Source organism: Scatophagus argus, chromosome 21 (genome assembly GCF_020382885.2).
Source record: "Scatophagus argus isolate fScaArg1 chromosome 21, fScaArg1.pri, whole genome shotgun sequence".
NCBI classification, from domain to species: Eukaryota; Metazoa; Chordata; class Actinopteri; family Scatophagidae; genus Scatophagus; species Scatophagus argus.
This window is the reverse complement of record NC_058513.1, coordinates 1,084,638-1,108,389: the sequence shown is the minus strand read 5'-3', so window position 1 is coordinate 1,108,389 and position 23,752 is coordinate 1,084,638. Positions and strand designations below refer to the sequence as shown.

Here is a 23,752-nt window from a genome sequence, read left to right as displayed (position 1 = left end):
TCACAGCCTTGTGCCTCTCTGGCAGCTTCTTGCTATAGACCCCCCTTTCTTCCCCAAGACCTCCCATCTCTTTCTCTCTCTCTCTCTCTGTCTGTGTGTTCTTTCCCTCTGTGTCTCTCTCTCTCCAGTTCTATCATTTATTCAGTGAGCCATGACTCAATTCGCATTTGTCTGTTGTTTGCATGGACGCCTACAGAGTTCCTCTCAGACAGCGGTGAGGGCAGAGCAGTGCAGGGCAGCTGGAAACTCTGTTCTATATGCATGTAGGCTGAACTGATGTTCTTAGGTTAACCTCTAAATATACACAAACTGTAAGTGCTAATTACAAAGTGTTCCTTCTTTGCATACATCGGAATTAAGATGATAGATAACACAATGATAAAACACATGGTTGTACTTTTTATGGGGCTATTTTGTTAGCCATTTAACATAACATTTCAATGATTTAAGTTTACACAAATAAACTTAGTTTAGAGGAGTTTCTTATATTAGACAGAATAATTGCACTGCGTCGCATACATGATGAAATCAGAAGACTTTCTTAAGTATTAAAATCTGATGAGATTTGTGACTAAATTCCCCTTCTTGCTGGGAAGCCTCTGACAAATCCCCACATCCCCACAGTTCCCCACATACCTTTGTAGAGACATTGAAAAGAAAACAAATGTATAACCCAGTAGTCTGGTTTGTTAGGTATTAAACAAATAAATGAATATTATTTTAGTGGTGTGGAAATCAGAGCTTGGAATTTATATAAAGTTTTATGAGACTTACCCATAATAAAGCCAATACTTCACTGAATTGCAAACTAACTGAAGAGTACAGCAAAAGTGTAAGTAATGCAACATTTGAACATTCAAAATAATTTGTGCTGCAAGACAGAATAAGGTTTCAAAATTCAATCAAAGAATGAATCAACAAACTTGTAATGCATCTTGGAGGGCTATCCGGGTGGGAAGAATAAACAGTATGAACCGAGCGCCACCTAGTGGTAGTGGTCTATGACATAGACTTAATGTAGGTTCATTTTATTTGCAAAGGAAAGGACTGTTAACAGTTATCTTCAGTTCTGTAAAGTGCATCAAGAACAATTATCATCATTCAGTGGATAAAATCCTTAGCTCGATCATGTCAGAAGACTGCAACCAACACTTATGTTTAAATCACTCTGCAGATGTATTGCTGTAAGTCATACTAAGACAGGCGCTCTGAGGCAAAAAGAAAACAGAAGTGAAGCTGATGGCACTAAAAGTTTGGGTCTGTACAAACAGTAAGAACTGTGTGTAAAATGCGGTTTTTCTGCTTTTACTGTTACATGTTAGGCCTCCATTATTATCCATCATAGCATGGAATACTGTAATACTACAGAGCAAAAATGAGATGCACCACTGTGATTTCATTAATTTAGTATAATCCACCTTTGAGTTTTCAGCCAGTATGGACTTAAGAGAGAAATACAGCATTAAAAAAAGAATGAAAAATAAAATGTATCCACAACAAATTTGACTTTTTCGACAAATTATACATATACAGCCCACAAAACACACACAATTAATTTTTTAAGCCTACATGTGCAAGTACATACTGTCAATACAGACAGGCAGGATGTACTGCCAACTGTGCATCGGCATTTCATTGTACAACATACACGTGGAAAATTATGGAAATGACACCAATTAAATCAAACATCAATTACGCCTCATTCATGTCATCATTTAAATTCAGTGGTAACACTGCCTGTTTCATATACAATATAAAACTGTTTCTGAAATTATATCAGACAGACTGTTGTAGATTGCAAATACTTTTGAAGATCACTACACTATATAGACAAAAGTATTCATATGGGGCTGTTTTTCGGCTGGGCTACGATTCCAATTTTTTGGCAACAGTTTGTTGAAGGCCCTTCTCTGTTCCAGCATGACTGTGCCCCAGTGCACCAAGCAAGGTCCATAAAGACATGGCTGGATGAGTCTGATGTAGAACAACTTGACTGGCCCACACAGAACCCTGACCTCAACCCCACTGAACACCTTTGGGGTGAACTGGAACAGAGACTGTGAGCCAGGCCTTTTGGTCCAACATCAGTGTGTGACCTCACAAATGCTCTACTGCATGAATGGGCAAAAAATCCTATAGAAACACTTCAAAATCTTATGCAAAGCCTTCACAGAAGAGTGGAAGCTGTTACAGCTGCAAAGCTGTCTGTGTGTTTAGAATGCAATGTCATTAAGTCATTAAGTAGTCCCTGTTTGTGTGATGATCACTTTTGTCTATATAGTGTATAACATATATTAAAAAGGAAAAAAGAACAGTCACAGATGCTTATAATCACAAAATGTTTCCCAGAAAAAGCCTCAACAAATGTATTTGAACAATAATTAATAATCATGTGAAGGTTAGTGGAGTACTCCAGTGATGTAGTACTGTGCCTCCATAAAGTGAGAGGACTAATTAAGACTCCTTAAAAACACAAAGGGTATAAAAAGCAGCAGAAGCGAGTATGGATAATACTCATAAAAGACTGATTTCTACACTTTCCATAATGCAGTAACATCTTTTCATGATACCATCCCAAATCATTTTAAAACCCACATCCTGTTAGTAGATAATGCCTTCTGTTTTTTGTAACCTCTAAGCCCAAACTGGAATTTTGTTGTCGCTGCTCAAGAACAGTAAACTGAGCTTCATGTGAACATGACAATTTTCAGCAATAATAATATTTAAATACAGATGATGCTGTAACACAGGAAATATCAAGCTTGCCTCAAGAGGAAACTTTACACGTACAAATAGCCAAATCACTTTTCAGAAAGAATTCATCATTCACACACTGTATTTATTCAGTGCATTATCAAGTGTTTTCAGACCCACTGATATTTATAAACACATCAGATCAAATACTGTGCAAAACGTTTCGGTTCCAGCCTTTCACACATGCATACATGTGTAATTAAATCGTATTTAAAGAAAGCCGTAAACTGGCTAAAGGCTGAACGGGTAAAAACCACAAAGCATTTAAAATAAATGTCTGCAGTATAGAAAGGAAACAAGCAGTGCAACGTCAAAAAAAATACAAATGGCACATAACATGACAGCAAATAACAATGAAAAAAATAGAACCTATTTGTTCATTTTAACTTAGCAAATATTGACGACAAACAGGCAACAACATGATACCTTTACCTATTGTGAAGAAACCTGGTTTTTCTTTCACTGCATATTATTTTATGTTTTAACAAACTCAGAAATGGGTGATCTGTCCAGTGCTTAGGGCTGTCACAATAACAGGTTTTCACTATACAATTACTGTAGGCAAAATTCTGAAGAATTCCAAATAACAATATTACCACAATATCTATAGAAAACTGAAATAATAACGCTGCCAGTCAAATGTATCTTTAACTTTGTTCACTAGAAGCCAGAGCATCTGTCCGAAGTGACTGTTGTAGATCCATTTCTCATTTGGACATCAAATATCTCAGTTAAAAGTATGGGATGTCCCGATCATATTTCCTGATCCCGATCCTTTAATATTGAGAGCCTGGTGATACAGAGAATGCTCTGATTGTGTATTTCCATTATATATGTTAGTTTTAGTTAAGGGACGCAATGAAGGTGTGCCGCTCAAGCCAGGCTGGGATTAGGCTTCTACAATACTTTGAATAGATGGAGGTTTTGATCAATTAATCAAAAAGGAAAAAAAAAAAAACACATCCTGCCGTTGACCATTTTGTATGAAAACAAGCCCACAAGCTTTCCTTAACCTCTAACTAAGTACCGGTACCTGTGTGTTGCCTAAACTAGAACCTGACTGCTTGAATTTGAGGCCGATCACCTGACACATGCATGTAACACATGTGAACAGTGGGCACATTTCATAATTGGTAATTCCTTATGTTAACTTGTGATCTATCATGCCATTTCAGGTCTTCAGATTAGTTAAAGTGCAGTGTGTTTCTACAGGAAACTCCCACCCAGACTGAAGGGGGTGAACTTCTGGGCCTGCTGAGCTCCAATCTCAGCCACATACAGGGCCCCTGTCTTCAGGTCCAGGTCTACCAGATGGGGTTTCACTTCTTCAGCCAACTGGATCACACTGACCACTCTGCACTGGCCAATCAAACCCACCGGTGGAGCATCCAGCAGAGAAATCTGGTTGGTGTTGAGCTGGACAACAACAAAGTATTTCTTGTCCGGGGTCAGGCGGACGGAGTAAGGAGCATCTTCAGTGAAGCAGCTTCCCCATGTCCCCAGCCAGTCTCCAGTGACTGAATCAAAGACTTGGATCCTCTTATTCCCCCTGTCGGCCACCCACACCCTCTGGGCGTTGTCCACGGCCACACTGTGGGGGATATAGAACTGAGCCAAGCCTTGTCCTTTCTCTCCATGCATCCACACCACCTCCTGCTCTTTGGACAGCTTGATGAGACGGTTGTTCATCCCGCCATCACCATCCACGATGTACATCTCTCCAGAATCGTGGATGAAGATCTCAGCTGGCTGGTCGAATTGCAGAGGGTTCAACCCAGAGCCTGGCTTCCCTGGTGTACCAAGCACCTGGCAAATACAAGAAATACTCAAACCAAGCTAGATCTGGCTTCATTAGGGCTTTTCTAATTTCGTATATCACACTAGGTACTTAAATGGGAACCAAGCTAATAAAACCTGAACCAAGAACTTCTAGAGACAAATCATATCCAAGATAAAGCTGTCACCTGCAGGAGCTTCCCAGACGGAGAGTACTGTTTGATGCAGTGGCCATATGGCCCATTCCCCACATCTGTGATCCACACAGTGGGATTTGACGAGGCAGCATCTGCTAAAAATATTCCATGAGGCATCTCCAGGGTGGTTGTATTCCAGGACATGAGGAAATCTCCATCTGTGGTGAACACCAGCACTTTTGGAACATTGTCACCTGGGAGCAAAGCACAGACAACCAAACCAGGCAGCACATTATGTACTGATTTGAATTTCATTTGTTCAGTTAGTCATTTCTTTTCTGGATTCCTATTGTTGTTACCTGGAGGAATAATAAGGGAAGAGCGGGGGAAAAAACTAATAAAATATGAATAAACAATATTAGTGACTCTAAACACACCATGAGGCAATTGACAACCATTTAATCAGTATAGCGAGCACATGACTGCTTCAAATCAGTTAAGTCAGCTTTAAATCTCAAACAAAAACTGTGTCGCTTCATGATGCACTTCAGCTACATGCAGATTTAGTACTTTTAAAGAAGTGAAAAGCTATACGAAACATTTCGTTTTGGGATACACAATCACAACCCTCACAATGCATTTGCTTGTTCACAAAGCTCAGCATACATTCTCGAGTACAGGTGAACATTCACAATGCAGTCAGATTAGAATATATGTACACCTGCATTTCCACTTCTGGAATTATATTCACAAATGCTATTTTTTTTTCCAATTTATTTGAGCTATTGCAATGAAAGTTGTGTTTTTATGTACAAAACACGCGTGCTTTTACTAATAACATAACAATTATAACCAGATAAGCTACAATTTCAGTACACCAGCGAAATAAAGCAAAAACGCTCTGACTGGATGCACTGAGATGGAGTTAATGCATGTGTTTACCTCTCTGTGCTACATACACCACACCAGCATACTGGTTGACAGCCACTCCAAACGCTTCCCCGGTGAAGAGCTCCGGGTTCCTGGGCCAGCTGAGGTCCAGCTTGTACAGGGGTCTGCCCAGCAGCTGGTAGTCATGTCTGAGGCCGTGGCTGCCTGGCTGCTGGGAGCTAAAGGTGCCGTACAGCAACATCATGAGCACAACTAGTGAGACCATGCTGGACGCTATCAGACAGGTATGGCCTCTCTTTTTCACCAGCATCAGTGGTTTCTCTGCTGGTGAAGGTAAGTTCAATATCCTGGTTCTGTAACGCTGGCCCTGGATCTGTTTGAATATTTTCAACACCGCTTGACAGGGCACTGACTGGAGAAGCGTTAATCTAACGTTAGCTACACTAGCAAACCGTAAATATCCTGTTCAGACGCTATACTTTTTACCTTGCCGTGGTGTTTTATACGTAATTCGAAAGCCACTGACCACACTGAATGTAGAATTCGCTTCCTCTATAGTCCTGAACAAAAACAAAACAGGTTGGCAAGTGAGACGGAATAACATGTAGCATTTCCGTTTAAGGTATCGCAATAAAACCATTACTGAACTACAGGAACACACAAGGTTATGGGGCCAGCAAGAGGTCAGACTCAATGTGTGAACAAACATTACAGAAATGTAGATATGTTCGAGCAAATCCGATACATGGTTGCTCGTGTTTTACAAAGACGTTGGCGAAAACACAGTATTGTTATAAAGCTTTTATTTTTAGGTCACTCCTTATCTATCCACAGTCACTTGACGCACCAAAACATCTGACCAAAACGTACTGTAGAACGGCTGTGACGTCACGACACGTTGACGCTACGTTGGCTGTGGAAGCGACTGTGCTTCCCTAACATTAATTTACTTATTATTTTTTTCAGTATTTATTTTATCCAGGTGCGAATGACAGTCCGAGAGGGACAGAGACACATTTCATGTAGTGTAAGCCATCGAAGAATCGACTCCATGGAGGTTGTGGATAGCCCGCTCAATCTTGTAAGTTTCGGTCTTGATGTTGCAATAACAGGCTAACGTTACTGTAGCCAGAAGACTGCATAGGTAAGCTACATTAGCTAACTCCCTTAGTAAGTTAGCAGCTGCCCGCTCTGTTGTTTGCCTTTTTCGTGTTGTTGTCTTGTAGCTTGGACATGCCACACATAACAAATTTTGGTTTTGTCTTCGACAACGAAGAAGGCGTTTAACGTTGGAATATAGTTCTGTCAGATTTGATTGTACTGTTACGGCTATATAATGTCAAGTGTTATTGTTAACAGCGAGAGGCGAATGTCTTCATAGTTCATTTGATTGCAAGGGCACTTGGTCGTAACATACTGTTAGCAGGTTATTTTTAAATGCCATGTGGGTACATTGTCCCTGGCCTCAGTTATACAGGTTACCAGTGAAACAGTGTTACCTAAGTATTGTTTAATCTCTAAAATGTCCCACAATATACACTTTTATTAAGATGATTAGCAGAGTCTAAAGCTTTGCTTTCCATGCAACCCTGCAAAATGATAAGCTGGTGTAGGCAATGGATGGATGGATGGAAAGCAATATGTTTAGCTCTGTGTCACCAGTATGGAACCGTGCACATCCCTCACGTTTCTCCAAGGATTTATTCAGGTTTTCCCTTTGACTTTTCACCTGTGCATAGATTCACCTATCCTATAGATTTTAGTTAATTTAAGAATTCCCATATCAATATATTATCCCAGAAACTGCTGACTGAAAATGTAATTTACATAAACTTGATTTGTGTATTTATCATAGAAAAATGGGTATTAATGGATAAGAAAATGACTTAAAAAAAGATTATCAAAATTCTTGTTGGTTAATTTTCTGTGGATAAGCTAATATGTTAATCAGCAGTTGTTTCAGCTCTAGTTGTGTCTTTCTAAACTATAAATAAGTAAAAATTCCCTTGACTTCTGTGACATCGAATATATCTGTACAGCTCCTTCCTTCCTCATCTAATTTAAGGTCTTGTCCACATGTATACAGATATTTTTGAAAACTGACATTTTCCCCTTATGTTTAAAAAAATCTGCCCAGACTGTCTTCATTTTACAACATATTATAATATTTTGAAAATATTTTAGTTTATTTGGCACCTTTCTCTTGCATGACCTAGCATTGTTGTTGTTTCAGGCCGTGCTCTTGTGTGCACGCTGACATAATGATCAGATAATTCCCAAACACACTGTTCACATGAACACAGATACACAGAAACTGGTGAAAAAAAATCTGCATCTTAGAAGGCATTTTTAAAAAAATCTCATTTTTGGTGACCTAATATTGAATGACTTAATATTGAGGCTAAAACCGAGAGGAAAATATGTGTTTTCAAAAATATCTATATATGTTTAGATAACAGATAATTCTAAATCTGTCTTATCCATTTTCTCTTTATCTTCTACCTTTCCTCAGGCTCATCAGCAGTGCAGGAAAGCAGACCGTTTGCTAGCAGCAGGAAAGTATGAGGATGCTATCTCCTGCCATGGAAAAGCAGCAGGTAGGTTCAGTGACACATGCAGTATGATACGGTGGACAACATCACACACAGAGTTGTTCTTATAGAGTAAATTTAACACATATTTGTATTGAGGTTTTTACTTTTACTTTTTAAGTGGCACAGTGACGCTGAGGGTTACATCAGCCATTTATGATCCAGTCTAATGCTGGAGTACAGAACCAACATAACAATGTGTCACAGTCCTAATATTGGGCTGCAGTATACGCATTAAGCTGCATGTATCATAGAATAAATGTAAATCGCTACAGCATTCATTGTGTGAGTTATAAAGTTTGTATTGAGAGCCTTTATTGGTTACCTGTCTTTCTCCCAGATCTTTTGACAGATGCAATGAAGACAACGGAGTGTGAGCAGGTAAGAAACTCCCTCATATGTGTGCATGTGTATATGCATTTACTGTTGCAGCTCTATTGGTTCGCCACCATTCTTGCATTTATCTTTTCTGAGATTAAAGCACTGTTTAATATAGCCACCAGTCAGATCATATGAAGCCTAAAGCAGCACTGATAGACAGGCCTTAAAGGAACAATTTGCCCAGAAATGAAAATTTAGTCCATTTCTGGAGCTTCACTGCAAAACAGCGTTGCAGCATTCTGTTAAACAATTGAATAAGCTGGAGTCTTGATTTGAAATGTAAAACAAAAACACTGAGTTCGGTACAGGAAGACGAGGTTCAAACCCCGGTTAGGGTGGGGCTACATGTCCAGTGTGGACCCTTAGGCAGGGTCCTTAATGCTATGGGCCTACCTCAAGCATGAGCAAAACCAAACAAACAAGAGTCATGCCGGCTTGGACGTCGACTGGGTCAACAAGGTCCACGTTGACTGGGCATTCGTGGACAAGGGCAGAGAATAGGGAACTGTTGGAATGCTACTACACAAGCAGTCCCAGAGAGAGAGAGAACATACACGCAGAGGCTCTGGGATATATGGATGCTTTGAAAAGCCAATATCTGTGTAACAAAGAAGCAACTACTAGCACAGTGTTCCAGCATCCACAAATGGCAACTGCTATCACAACTAATGATTGATAAGGTACAACAACAACGCTACGGCAAGGGGGAGCCAGGACGACGGGTCCGGGGGAGATATCATCATCCCCACACTCCGAGATTGGGTACCAAGGCCGAATAACTGACACAGAGTCCCTGAACACTAGTGCTGCCGACGTGAGAATGAAGATAATGACAAAGCTGGATACCCGGCACCCCCGTGGTTGATTACCAGGTCTAAGTGACAAAGTAACTTCTGAAAGTCTGCTAGAAGATGTGAATGCAGCACTACAGACCATCCCTACTGAGTCAGTAACCGAGACCGATGAGCTAATGTAAACCACAGCAACAGTAATCCTTGAGATGCTTGGCTACAAGGTTAGCACCATAACAAAGAGCAAGGATCACTGTCCCCCATGGGAGGGAGGAGCTGGAGGCCAATATTAGGGCAAAACAGAGAAGTCAGTCAACTCTGAGCAGCAGGAAGGGCTACCATTGAAGTCTACACTTCCATGGTATACTGCTAAACAAAGACTCACGGCTGTGGCTGCCTGCTTGAAGAGATACACATGAGAAGCAGAAGTTAGGAGAACAAACAAGATGTTCTCCTGTGCAAAGATGCTCCTGAGACAATTCAGCAACAGCAGGGTGTAAGATGCAGGCAGGAACAGCGTTCATGGGACGCCATAACCAAGTTGCTGGCAGAGTTTGCATTAACATCTGTGCTGAGTATTGGCTGGAAGTCCCAAGGTCAGAATGGAAGACACCTCCCAAGGTGGTTTGAGAATGACCAAGCTAAGATTCTGTCGGAAGTCCCCTGACAAGATGGTGATGGCACACCAACCAGATATCGTGATGGTTGACAAATAATGGAAGAAGGCAGTGGTGATAGATGTAGCAATCCCAAGTGACAGCAAGAGAAGCTCAAAAAATACCAAGGGCTGAAAGAATTTTTGATTTTTATTTTGTCAAAATATACATGAAAATAATATAAGATGCATGGAAAATTATGCTAGCTAGGCTACATATTGTCGTGTTGCATTTTAGCTTGTTCATAACATTTTGCTGTCAGTATAAAGAGCTGGCTCTGGCTTTGCAAAACAAACGGGTGGTGAATGGGAGACTGAGGTCAAAGTGTTTAAAAACATCCTTTTTATGCAGTCATATGCTTGCTCAAAAGGTATTGTCATATCTTTCTCTTTTGGCTTTTTACTTGTTTGGTTGTGCTTGCATTAACAAGTAGCCCTAAGAGTAACTTAACCTAAACTCTGACACGCAGGAGACAAAGACAGAGGATGCTTGTATGTGTGACCACAAATGCCACCAAAAACCAGATTCCACTCCCTGGTGTTTGATAATAGAATTGCTCTTAAAAAAATCTCTTGGTAGAAATTTAGAGTGAAAAAACTTAGTTCTAATTCAGAGCTGGGTTTTGGAAAGCATCCTTACCTGTTTACTTACACTTTAGAGACAAGGCTACCGTACTGACAGCCATTTAGATTTTGCCTTGTATCAGTTTGAGATGTCGGTGTTACTGTTCGCATTGCTTGTTGATACTCTGTGTCTTTAGGCACGTTTGTCCATGGAGCTGCAGAGGGACAGTCATATGAAACAACAGCGACTGATCCAAGAGCGCTGGAAGAGAGAGGCTCGTCGTGAGGCAACTAAGGCCCGATCTGGCCCAGTGCAGGCCTCCAGCGTCCCCACCTTCCAAACCCAGACCCCTCCCACAGGCCAGTTCCAGCCCCAAGGTTCCAGAGGCCTGTCAGCTGCAGAGTGTGGAGGAATTAGAGAGAGGGAGTATGACACCTTGCTCTACCAGCTTCATACACGGCAGACTGGAGGCTGCCAGCCTTTGACTACACCGTGCCCTGGATCTAAGACCACCAAAGATGACAAAACCCGCCTGGAAGAACAACAAACCACCATCGAGGACCTGCGGCGCCTGGTTGACCACCTGATGGACGAAAACCAGCGTCTGGTGGCCGACAATGAGCGGCTACAATCGGAAAACGCTCGACTTCGTTCCGAGGCAGCTGAGGCGGCAGACTTTGTCGAACGTTCTGAGCTGTGGGTGCTCCCGCAAGCAGGTAGCGCTCTGGGAGCAGGGGGTGGGCAGGAGAGGAAAAGCACGGGGAAGGGGAAAGAGATTGCAATCCCTCAGCTGCCACCGCTGGAGATGCCAGCTCAGGAAGATCTGTGTCTGGATGACCTGCCACCTCTGGAGCTGCCAGAGGACATCCAGCACGAACTACAGGAGCTACTGGACAGGGATAAATTGTGATGAGAGACAAGACACACACACACATGCACACACACACACACACACACATACATATTCACATAAGCTGTGTCTGATCAGACCTCTGCTCAAATTAAAGGTGGACGGATCACGGATGTTCCGTGAACCTGAAGATGGACAGGCCTAACTAAACCAACTGCAGTGTGAGGGACATGTCAATCCATAGCCTATACAGTCTGTCTTGAGAAGAGGTCTAATCAGTTTAACTGATGACACCTATACCTATAATACAATCCAAGTCAAAGATGGTGGAATAGTTCACCCACAAATAATGCCGGTTTGACCTTCAGTGAGGTTGTGAGCAGTGAATCGGCCATTAGGGGACAACGGAAGTGAAATTTGACACTTAGTCATTAATCCCATCTGGGGAAGTTCAGTTTTAACAGGGATAGAATTAAGGAACATATTCAATCTTGACCTTAAAAAAACTAACTAAAGATTCACTTACCAGCTTTTTTCAGAGCTTTCAGCCACATCTCACCATCTTCCTTTGTATTGCCACATCGCTGAACACCCATATTTGGGTCATTTGATGACAGCTGAACACTTTCTATGGCAACTCAATGAAGACCATGAGATGCAGTTGATAGTGAGCAAGTGGAAGTTAATGTTAATCAAACAAAACATTATGTACATAAAAAAAATGACAACACAATTACCCTTAAAGTGGTACTGATATGTTAAAGCTATTGTGGTAATGGGTCAATCAGAAGTTGCATTACTGAAGATAGCTTGCAGTAAAGCGAGCAAAACCATACAAATAGTTTCTGATACCCAGGCTTAGTGTCTAGCAATAGCCATTAACGCTGAACAGCTTGGGCAGTGTAATTTAAGTGCTCTGAAGCCAAATACAATGCTTTTTAATTGTTCACATAATGTTTTGCATTCCCTTGAAATGTCAATAACCAACACACAATATTTTGTTAGGCAGGAAGGTGTGTGTGTTTGTGCATGTGTAAAAACAATGGATGAAAACACTGAAATTAGCCATAACATTTTTCCTTTGTTTAAACCCATTTGGCATTATTGGTGTGGCCACGTACCCATAAACAACAACAACAACAACCCAAAATAGTTCTATTTGAGAACACTTATTATGCTGCCCCAGATGTTTAGAGTACATTTCTGGTTGTTTTTTTGTGTTTTGGTGCTCTAGCAAAACATATTCCCAGCAACCTCAGTTGTTGTGGAGAAGACTGAAATGAAGCAACACCGAAACACTCACTCGATGTTACGCTGACATACAAACTCACGCTGTTTCACCTTCCATGAGGGTGAGTGGGTAGTGGCTAAATGCAGAATTTGTGGATGAACTGCTCCTAAGGGCACCATTGGAAGTGCTCAACACCACTTTTTAATGGCGTCAGAGGTATTGCTCTCACACACACGCTGTTTTAGTTAGGGAACGTGTAGCGTGATTCAGACACAGAAAAGCATATTGCTGTTGTTGAGGAAAAACTACATTTCTGCATTTGTTATTTTCTGTTTGTCTACTTGAATTAAAGACTTCAACGATCATACGACTGCCAATGAGAGGATAAGCGCTCTTTCTGATTTTCTTGCAGTTTGGTGTTTTTGTGCAACAGCAGCAATACACACACACACACACACACTGATGGCATGAATTAAAACTTAAGCTTAATGGAAATGAAGGCTGAATCAGGCACATCAAGTCACTGCTTGGACCCACTGCAAGCAACTAGGATGATGAGTTGATGTATTCTCAACAGCTGACCTGTTTTTGGATTGTAACCAGTAATTTGATGTCATCTTGGGTTTTAGGAACTTTTGAGGTGCATTTTTTCTGTTCCGAGACCAAAAAATTATTAATCGAGAAATAATTGGCAGATGAATTGATAATAAAGTAGTCACGACATGCTGATTTTAACTGCATTGCCATGCAGTGGTAACATATCAAGCATGTTGTGCAAAGTTCATACATGATTGAAAATGGCTGCCAGGAAGCCAAGAGAAACTTTCACGTGGAAGATGTTCAACAGGAGTGAAAATGCAAAAACATGCTGAGGTCCTTTTAAAGCTGCAGTAATTAATTTCTGTTCACTGGGAGGATAAAAAAAAGTTCCTAAATAAGATCCAAGTCTGAATCTATTATGAACTTAGAATTCTGTTGTAACTAACACATAAACAAACAGATGAATATTTACGTGTCCAGCGAACACAGAGCAGCAGTAGCTTTTATTTGTGGCCTGATGAATGTTAGTCCACTCACTTTTACCTCTGTTGTTGGTTTTCCCCTCAACCCCTGAGGGAAATCTCTTCCTGTTTAGCTGCTAAAGAAAGGCAGCCAGTTTCTAACTGTGTCTGTGTACAGGTGGGCAGGTGAGAGATTCATCAGAGCTTGTTTGCTGCCAGCAGCTTCCTGCAGTTAGGCATGCTGAGAGCACATTGACTGGACAATACAGTCAATGAGCTGTGAAACCAAAACAGTGAACTAAAAGAGGCTAAATGACTTTGCAGGCCTACTGGATTGGTGATAATTTTGTGTGGGTTTGTCTCAGCCTCCCCTTCCACATTATGTAGACATCTGATTTGGTATAAATATAAAAACAGCTATTAATTAATGCAGCTTTAACTAAACTGAGTATGCATTCAATCTGTAGCGGTGACAACTGTGAAACTGTGAATAGCTGTAATCAGCAGCTTGTCCAGTGAGGACGTGATTAGATGCCGAAGCTGTCGGCACAAAGGAAGAAAAAGGACTTGAGGCACCTTGTTGGCTGTATTGCTTGCAGTCTGAATGCAGGTGGCATGTGTGTACACTCACTATGATGTACTTCGAGGCATTTGTACAAACTCATGGGCTCACTTAGAACTGTGTATTTCCTTACTGGAACAATAAGCAGAACTGTCTGCAAACAGGACATTGTGCTGCATTCACAGCCTATGCAAAACATGACTGATCCACATTTTTCACATTAAAATACTCAGTTGCTGTTTCAGCTTTCAGCCGTTGAATGCTAAAATACAAGTTTCTTCGTTTCTTAGTAAGGGTTAGCGTTAGGACTGACCCTAATGCCGACACGAACAACTGTGGAACATAATATTTTCTTTTTAAACAAAACTAATTGAGTAAATGATTTCCGTTCTTTACAATCCCAGCTCTTGAAAACTATGGCGGGACACAATGTCTTGCTGCATGTTTGTTTTATCATTGACATAACAGTGTTTGACTTGCTGTGGAATATTTAACTTACATAATCAATGTTTGTTAAATGTGAAAAGGTAGATGAGCTCTCAGAAATTACTCTCATTGACTCTTGAATATGAGAATGTCAGTTTAGTTATCATTGTCATAGGACGTGAATGCAGCATTACCGTGAAAACTTAGACACTTCATACAGCTAAAGGGAGTCACTTCTCACTTGTAATGGATGGATGGAGTAGAAAATGAAAGCCGGCTGGCCGGCTAGCATAAATCAAAGTAGCTGAAACAGCTTCAATAGCTCTCCAACACTCTGTACCTTCTCAACACACCCAACCCGTGCCTTGGACAACTTTCTGTACTGAGGTGGCAGTCATGTCTTTGGATCTTCAGATGGGCAGAAGCAGTAGTCTTTTAACTGAATGAATAACATGATGGTTAATCAAACTGTCAACCTGACACTGACTGAAAAGAGCAGTTCTGAAGTCATTTCAGCTCTCCTGAGTGCTCCTGACTCCTCATGAAAGCCCACATCTGTATATGTTACACACTCGTTTGTCATAATAGGTATCTAATTGAGTTTTACCACGGGGCCACCATAGCCTGCTGTAACTACACTGTGCCAAGTAACAGTCATGTGTTTCCACTGTTGCCTCACAGGAGGGGGGGGGGTTACCTATCAGTTCTGTTGCCTGTTGCAGAGCTGACAAAAGCCAAGCTGTGACCAAAGCCACAGTGGTGAACTCAAAACCTGGCTATGCTGATGAGCTCTGCAGCTCTGTTCTTACATACAACAGATATCAGCCTGGCTGTTTACTATCAGAGCTGTGTTAAACATACGGCATGTAGTGTCTGCTGCTAGGGCTCTCCCAGTCAAAACAAAACAAAAGACAATTAATGTGGGCTCATGGCAGTTGTCTTTATTGTTAAACAACCACCATTGCGAGTAGAAATTTAAACATGGTCAGGTTCTGCACTTTTTCTTTTGTTTTAAATATTGCAGAAAGGAATAGTACAAGCAGAAATGCCCACAGTGCACTGCTATGCCCTGTTCACATATACAGAGCACAACATTCAAGTCACCTTGACATGACCTTAGAATGATGAGAAAGGTTTGAATTTATGCAAGTTCTTCCTGACATGTCTTCTCACGGCCATGTGTAACTGTTTGAGTCCCCTGGGAAACAGAATTACAATCAACCCAACCCAACCTTGTTTCCCAGTTCGATATGATATCATGAGACAGCAGAAATAGACACTACAGGGAAACAAGTCACTCAGGGAGCACTACTGTGTTCTGTGGCAGAATAGTGTTGGCAGGACAAATGAACTGTCCAGATCCCATCTGACTGTGTATAACATGCTTTTAAGATTCAGCATTACACTCCTGTTCTGTTGTCAGACTCATGGACATTTAAATAGAATCAAAATTGATGCAGTAGAATAAAAGGTATATATATATTTATTATTCCCCATATTCTTCTTCCTTGTTTAATTTTCAAAGCTGTAGTCTTCTGCAACTCCCTCTGGAGCCACAACTGACTTTATAAAACATTTTTCACACATACAGTAACAACTGGAAAGACACTTTGTGTAATTGGTGACGTTTCCCTTTATCATGACACACAGGCTTATGAGAGACAACACAAGATGGTAGCACTTCCAGTTCGTCATAAGAAATGTCTGTTGAGAAGCAGTTGTCTTATGACATGGCCACAGCTTAGCTCAGTGAAAGTCACCATCCCCGATTGAGAAATGGTATAAAAGTAGTTCATACAGACTTATTTTTGAGCAGTATGCAATAGGGATCAGTGTGTCAAAATGTAGAATATCCAGTGATGGAATGTAACAAATGCAACTAGTTTGACTAATTAAGTACTACTCAAGTACTGTACTTCACTTGCTTGTTTCCATTTTCTGCGTAACTCCACCATTCTACTGTGCAGGCAAATGTTGTGTTTTTACTCCACTACCATTATTAGATACCTTCAGTTACTTTGCACGTTTATTTTATTGGCAATAGAACAAACAAACAGACAAAAATAATGATCATCAGAAAAATGCTGAATACTGCTTCTGATAATTTGTCTGTCCCTAGTTTGCAGACTCATTTTGTGCCACAAGGCCTCTGAAGTCGACTTCAGACCACGAGAAGGTGTGAGCTCAGGTGGTTTTAGACCTGCAGACGTTGTCCCTCCTTCCACCCGGTCCTGTTTTTTCCCTCTCTCTTCAGATGAGCACTTGTTGACTTTAATGACATGTGTGTGTTGTTATGTGATATTATGTGATTTGGAGTAGTCATTCTGAAGACTGCACAATGTGTTTGTGTTCCAAGACAGAATGCTGGTTGTGTTACTAAGTGTGTGTGTTGTATGAGTGTGAGGGTTTGTTAGGGTTTGGTGCATATGGAGTTTGAAGGCCAGTTCAGGTATCTTTACTTAACAGTTACCTGCGTTTTGGCTCATAGTTATTATGATGGTATCCATTGCAATCCTAAAATTATAATAAAATAATTTGATAGCCTCAAAATCAGAAGAAGTCAGTGTTTTCCTCCTGAATTGTACTCTCACCAATAGGCCTGAGAACATATTTACTTTTTTTTTAATAACAGTGCTGAAACAATGGCCAAACAATATCACAAAACTGAAGCAGTGCTATTATTGTTGGACAAAAAGAAAAAAAATCTTAATTTTTGTCCTACTAGCTTTTTGAGCAATCAACCACATCATGGTCTTCATCAGCAGATGGAAGCTACTTTTAAAAAATTAGAAATCCTAAAATCCTAAAATATATATATAAGAGTTTTTCTTTTTTTCTCTTCTTTTTTTTTCATTCAACAGAAGAAGCTTAAATTGTCAAATGGTAAATGTTATCCAGACAGAAACATCCTTACATGAACTTTGCAAAAATAAAATAGTCTAACATTGTAAAAAACTATATATATATATATATATATATATATATATAATTTATATTATGATCTCTCTAAATTAATTATTCAAGATTTTCAGTTCAAACATGGTGCTATGGAGAAACTAAAGCTAACTGAAATATTCAAATAAAACTCCTTGATAATGAAACATATGCAGACTTGTGTCTAATGAATGAGATCCAGAGTTTTCCCACAGATTGCCGCTTCCTTTCTTAGATTCCTTTCTTAGATAAGTAGATTCTTTTATCAGAAGAAAATGTTTCCTATCAGTCTAATTCTTGTTAACTCTGACAGACCTTGTACTGTTCGCTTTCCTCTCTTTTCTCTATCTTGCTCCCATCTTCCCAGCAGCCCATGAAGGCAGAAATGTTTTCTTTTTTTATTTTATTTTGTTAATTTGAATGAAACTAAACATTAAATGTATTTGCTTGTTTTACAATGCAATGCGGTAAGCTGTTGTTATTCTGCAGCAGGCTAGTTCTGTAACGTAGTCATGTTTTGCCTTATAAAGGAGGAATCTGAGTTTGGTCTGAGCTTCTCAGTGGTGTTCATGTGCCACTGGACGTCCACCACTGGAAATATTAATTGTGCACATCATCTGTGGTAGATGGGCAGATGATGAATCTCCCCTCAGAATATTAGCGCCTGCAAAATCTTTTGGAATTCAAACTGATTTTTTGGGACTAGTTATACAACTTGGGAGTCCATGGTTTACTTTGCTGGAGTTCACTGATGGCAATGTTTACTTTCAGCAATGACAACAACAAGTCGGACAAATTTACTTTGTGTTCTCTTGTGATGTTGGCTCCTCTGCATTATGTCCAAATAGTGGTAGTTGATGGTAATCTGTTGATTCATTCATAATTTCTCCTGCTTATCCAGGTCAGGGTTGTGGTGGCACCAGATTAAACCAGGTCTCTCTGGCCGCATCCTTCAGCTCTTCTTTGGGATCTCAGAGTGTTCTAGGCCAGGTGGGGTATCTAATCAGTCAGTCCAATTCAGTTTATATAGCAACAAATCACAACAAAAGTTATCTCATCATCTTTCTAAATAGAGCAGGTTTCGACCATAGTCTTTAATATAGTATGGCCTATTGTTGAGTGTGTTTGGTTACATTCTCATTCTTTAAGTTGCTACTTAAAGCTCATGGACAGGTGAGGGAACATAGATCATTGTTATATGAGTTATGGGTGGTTAAAACCTGCAGGAAGCATTTGTTGTAGTTGTTTGGCAAACTTTACCATTCACTGTCTGGCTGACATAAGCAGTTGTATATGGAGAACCCTACCCGTTACTGCAATTTTGACTGTATTTGGTTGACAACCGGCAAGAGCTGCGGTACACCCTGGACTGGTCGCCAGTCAATCGCAGGGCCAACACACAGAACAGAAGGGGCAATGTAGAGTAGCCAATTAAGAGAATCCTTTGCTGTGAGGCAACAGTGCTAACCACTGCACCACCGTGCAGCCCAGATACCGACAAATACCGTTTAAGGTAGGGCCTCAGGATTTCTGATAAAACAGGACTGTCCTTATTGTGTAAGTTGATATTGTGCTATTGGAAAGCTTATAACCGCAAACCCAGTTTCCACATAGTGAATATGGGGCTACCAGGGCTAGCTGCTAGCGCTAATCTAACAATAACATCTGAAAAATGCCACACAGATTTACATTATGATGTGATATTGAGCCTTGTGCCAGTCACTTGAGGAAAATGAAGCGACCCCATGCCATTTTCAGACTCACCTGTGTGTTGATGAGGGAACCAGACCTGTCTGTCGTTTGTTATGTTTCTAATAATATATTTTATTTAATGTTCAAATTCATAGTATGATACACAGATTTTGTATATCATGTGAGTGTGATATTGAAATCAAAATGTGCTTTTGAATCTCATATAAACAAAGATGATGATGAATCTGTTATTCTCTGATGATGATGCATGGATGATCATAACTAATAAACTAATTTACTTGGAGTGTGTGTTATGTGTCTGCGTCTCTCAGTTTAATTCTGTCAAGATTTCACTCAACTATTCATATACTCACTTTCATTTTCAGGGCTATTGTATCTGGAAGGATACAAAATTCTTTTTTTTAGGTATTCTAAACTTTCTACCCAAATGCAAACAAATAGAAGGAATTTTCATGCCTACAAAGTGATGCTTTTTCTCTTAGGACAGCACTGCATCACATTTTGCAGATTGTTTCATCAAATTTTATGCCAAACAATCATAAAGAGTGTCAGCATGTAGCTAATGTTAACTATCTTAAAGAGGGGTTTTTGAGCTTGGGATGCCCTCCACAAGGTGGTAAAGTCAGCTAGTTGGTTAATTCAGAATACCTTTGTTGGTGTTCTAGCTAAGAAGAGCTAATAGGTTAAATATGGTAGCAGTTGTTGAGCTTGCTAGCTGAAGAGGGTCAGAGAGTTTGTGATTGGCTGAAAGGTGAGAGGGCGGAGACCATTGAAAATGCCACAGTCAATGTAAAGACTGCTATTATGTAAAGTGGCATGAAACAAAATGCTACTGGAAAAAAACCATTATTAAATACAAGCAGACAAAAAGGCAATTGGAAGCACAATGTAAATAATTCAATAAAAAATTATAAAATATAAATTCAAATATATGATGTAGTAACATTTCAGAATTATTTCAGAATAATGACTGGTGAAGCAATTTTAAAAAATGAAGGTTTGGATATAATTTACACATTTAATTAATATTCATATATGACCTATTTAAAAATGGTTTTATTTCACATTGAACAATATGAGATTCCACAGATTCAAAATGATGAATGTTAAATAATGAGAACATTATGAAATACTGATTTGAATACACAAAATGTGTAACATTTTGAAATGTTGTGGATTAATCTAATGGAAAATGAATTAAAATGAATTAAGTTTTACTCATTAAATTTAACAGTGGGTATGTCAGAACCCACTGAAGGTCCACTCCTTTGACGGTATATGAAGATGGACGACATGAAATCTCCCTGTAAGTGAAGCCAAAAGATCTGAAATGCCCCCTGGTGGCTGGGTCCAGTATAGGTCATAAACTCCTCCCCACCCATGTTAATAGATGGGACATTCAATCCAAACTGAAGACGACGCTTCTGATAATTTTTCTCAGTTTGGTTTCTGTCATTTTTGGTGTATGTTCAAGTGTTCATTTTTTTTTAAGTTTGGTTTTAATTAATTTGATGTTAAAAAAAAGGTTTGAAACATCATGATTACAGCTGAGCACTGTTTATGATTGGATTGGGCAGGTGTGTCTGGGTCAAAATGATGTTACCAGTGCAGGATGGCAGCAGTTGTATCTGGAACATTTTGACTGTATATTTTTAAAGAAAGTTGAGATATGTTGTCCATCTTTATACATGCCAATGGTCCCCACCAACACAAAAACCCAATCTTAATCACACAATCACACACTTGAAGCCATGGAGAATAAAAATGCAACAGGCCACAGGGACACTTTTATTGCTGTCCTTACTGCAACTGGACAACTTTTATTGTATTGCATTTACAATCCAGCAATGTACACATCAGACATGTTCCCCACACAAAACCCCAGCCACACAGCTCCAGGTGAGTGCATGAAGCTTTGGTATCATTAGTCAGTTAGGAGTATTAAATGGACATCGTGACATGAGAAAGTTCGGCTTGTTTTCACACCTCTGCAAAAACCAAACAGGTAATGATTGTTCATGTTTGGAATGCTGGTAAATCAACCATGTCACATAATGCAAATTAGTAGTTAATTCATCAAACCCTTCTATCCCACGAATGCCCCAGCACTGTCATTGCAGAAGAGATCACCTCCATTCTTTTCTTTATTTCTTCTTTCTTGAATTTGTTACCCATCTGTATCAATTTTTTAGTTTCTAGGAATGATCATAAAAAATCATTTTGCTTTAGCCAGATGTACTGCTGAATCAGTGGCGCACTGAGACAGAAATCATATAAAATTTCACTGTTCTATCTCTGATAAATGTTCCACAGCAGCAGCTGCAGAACTTTTCTACAGCAACGTAGCACTGAGTGCTGTACCACAGACCAAAAACGAGCCAAACTTTAAAATGTCACGAGAGGCCGTTAGCGTTCACGGTGTGTGGCATCCCCCCACAGCAATAGTACATTATAAAATGAGATGACAAGCAACAACAGCATTGATAAAAAAAAAAAGTTTTGTGAGGAGGTATATGTGCAAAAAGAGGCGATTACCATATAAAAGACTCCTTTTCATCCCAAGATAACACACACACAGAGACACATACACACAAAGAGAACTTAAAAAGCTAATCCTCAGCTAGTAATATATACAACCCAGGGTGTGACAAAAAAAGAAAGAATAAAACATCATCATTAATATTAAGAAGGAGTTCGGACCTCTGTGAAAGCTGAAAACGTCACACAGAAACCTGGAAGAATCAGTGTTTTCTTATCCCTTTCTTTTCATCAGTGCTCACCGCTCCCTCCTCTGACAGGGAAAAGGGACAGCGTTCATCTGCTGGTGTTCAATAGTGTTCAAAAAGTTTGAATGTTCATGATGGAACTGAAATGACCCTGTAGCGGTTCTCATCTTGTCACCACAGTGACAGGGAATGTTGCGTGTGTGTGTGTGTGTGTGAACCTTCCTATCTCCATGAGTATAATGAGTCATAATGAAATGAAGACACTCTGACACAAAGGTCAGAGGTTCAACTAGGAACAAAGTCCTCACTCAGAAAATACCTGAAAGGCAGTAAAGGCAGCAAAGCTGGTACCATGTTTTAATAAGGTAATCTTTATAGAGAGTATTTAAGATGAAGCTTTCGTAGGCTTTCTACGTCACTTTATAATCCATTAATGTAAAAAGGTTTTGTGTTGATAAACTGGTACAACATCTCTTTTGGTAGGTATGATGTTAACCATAAATGGTACATCTTTAAAGCTGATATTCAATATTCTACTTTCAGGTAGTTGCTAGCTGTCTTCTGCTTAGCAAATGCTGAAAAACAACTGCCTGTTGTGGCTAAAACGGACGCTATGAGAGCAGAGAGACTGAAGCAAAACAGCAAAATGCTGGAAGCTGGAGGAAACTGCAGTGTTGGTGATAAATCAGTACGAGGAACACCTCTGATCTTATGTCGGGTAGTTTGAGCGAGATAATACTTTTCACTTCACAGTGACCAAAAGTGGTGCACACAATTTATTCAATTGTGATATAACCACGGAAAAAGCTTTCTGTGCTGTCCACAGGTGCCAACATGTAAATGAATGCAGCTTTAATAAATCATACATTTCACTTTTTCCTTATCTATCAAATCAACAGTTGTAAATGTTAATAAGTTGTGACATAATTAAACCTTTTCTGTTCCAAATGCCAGGTCGCCTTCTGTAGAATCTAAATGGTCCAGCAGTCTACTGGGAAGAGTCTCCAGGAATTAAAGAGCTAAAAAGCCAGTGTTGGAGGACACAAACCAAAAAGATGTTCTTACCAATGATTATTCAGTAAATGATTGGCCTGTACCCTCTTTATAAAATCTATATAAAGGATGCCTTATCAAAAAACTGGTAAAACAAAACACATAGAAAATGAAACGAAACAAGACTCAAGTTGACAGATAAAGCTAAAATTTAAAAGACTACACATACATAACATCACACCTTAAAACTAAGCTACAATTAACAACAGGTGAAAAACACACAAGTCCATGCAATAACATGATGTACGCCAACCTTAAGAAAAACATCTAAGTTGGTTGACTGTAGGCTCCTAAGAGTCACTGGTTTTGGTTGAATTAGGTAATAAATACGTGAGAAGGATCGTCAAAGTGATAGAAGAGCTCAACAAGTGAAAAGCCAAACTGAGAAGAAATGTAATATAAGCTGACAATACCATCCACCAATCAGCAGACTGGTCTGCTCCGTGTTAATGTGTGTGTGTCAGCAGTAGTTCTTTTTTTCTTCACATTCCGTAGTTAACAGAGCTCAGCGCTGGTCTCTTCTTGCCTTTAATCTTCAGGGATCCATAACGAGCCTGGCGACAAAACAACGCAGCTTTGAATGCGTTCAAACTATACCCGTTTGTCGTGATGCTCAATGATTCCAAAATAAATACACACTATACGTACAAAACAGATTTTCCCTTTCTGAAATGACAGCCTCCGACAGAGGCCACAGCAATGACTGGACACTTAC

General features: G+C 39.8%; 3 protein-coding genes across 3 annotated transcripts in view; 1 reads left to right on the top strand and 2 right to left on the bottom strand.

Moving 5' to 3' along the window:
• Positions 1 to 2,661: 2,661 nt before the first annotated feature.
• On the bottom strand, positions 2,662 to 6,173 carry LOC124053011 (NHL repeat-containing protein 3-like). Its single transcript, XM_046377914.1, has 3 exons — positions 5,610 to 6,173; positions 4,719 to 4,921; positions 2,662 to 4,560 (listed from the first exon to the last, which is right to left on the bottom strand). The coding sequence occupies exons 1-3, from the start codon at positions 5,866 to 5,868 to the stop codon at positions 3,961 to 3,963; spliced, it is 1,062 nt and encodes a 353-aa protein (XP_046233870.1). The 5' UTR covers positions 5,869 to 6,173; the 3' UTR covers positions 2,662 to 3,960.
• Positions 6,174 to 6,421: 248 nt separating this feature from the next.
• On the top strand, positions 6,422 to 19,541 carry nrbf2b (nuclear receptor binding factor 2b). The gene is made up of 4 exons (XM_046377915.1): positions 6,422 to 6,639; positions 8,071 to 8,155; positions 8,490 to 8,530; positions 10,738 to 19,541. Exons 1-4 carry the CDS (start codon positions 6,547 to 6,549, stop codon positions 11,449 to 11,451), a joined length of 933 nt encoding a protein of 310 aa, XP_046233871.1. The 5' UTR covers positions 6,422 to 6,546; the 3' UTR covers positions 11,452 to 19,541.
• A 1,492-nt stretch (positions 19,542 to 21,033) lies between these two features.
• reep3b (receptor accessory protein 3b) overlaps positions 21,034 to 23,752 on the bottom strand; it is a 36,345-nt gene continuing 33,626 nt past the window's right edge. Inside the window, exon 8 of the mRNA XM_046377916.1 lies at positions 21,034 to 23,591. Coding sequence (XP_046233872.1) covers positions 23,520 to 23,591 — 72 coding nt within the window. The 3' untranslated portion in view covers positions 21,034 to 23,519. The remainder of the gene's footprint in view (positions 23,592 to 23,752) is intronic.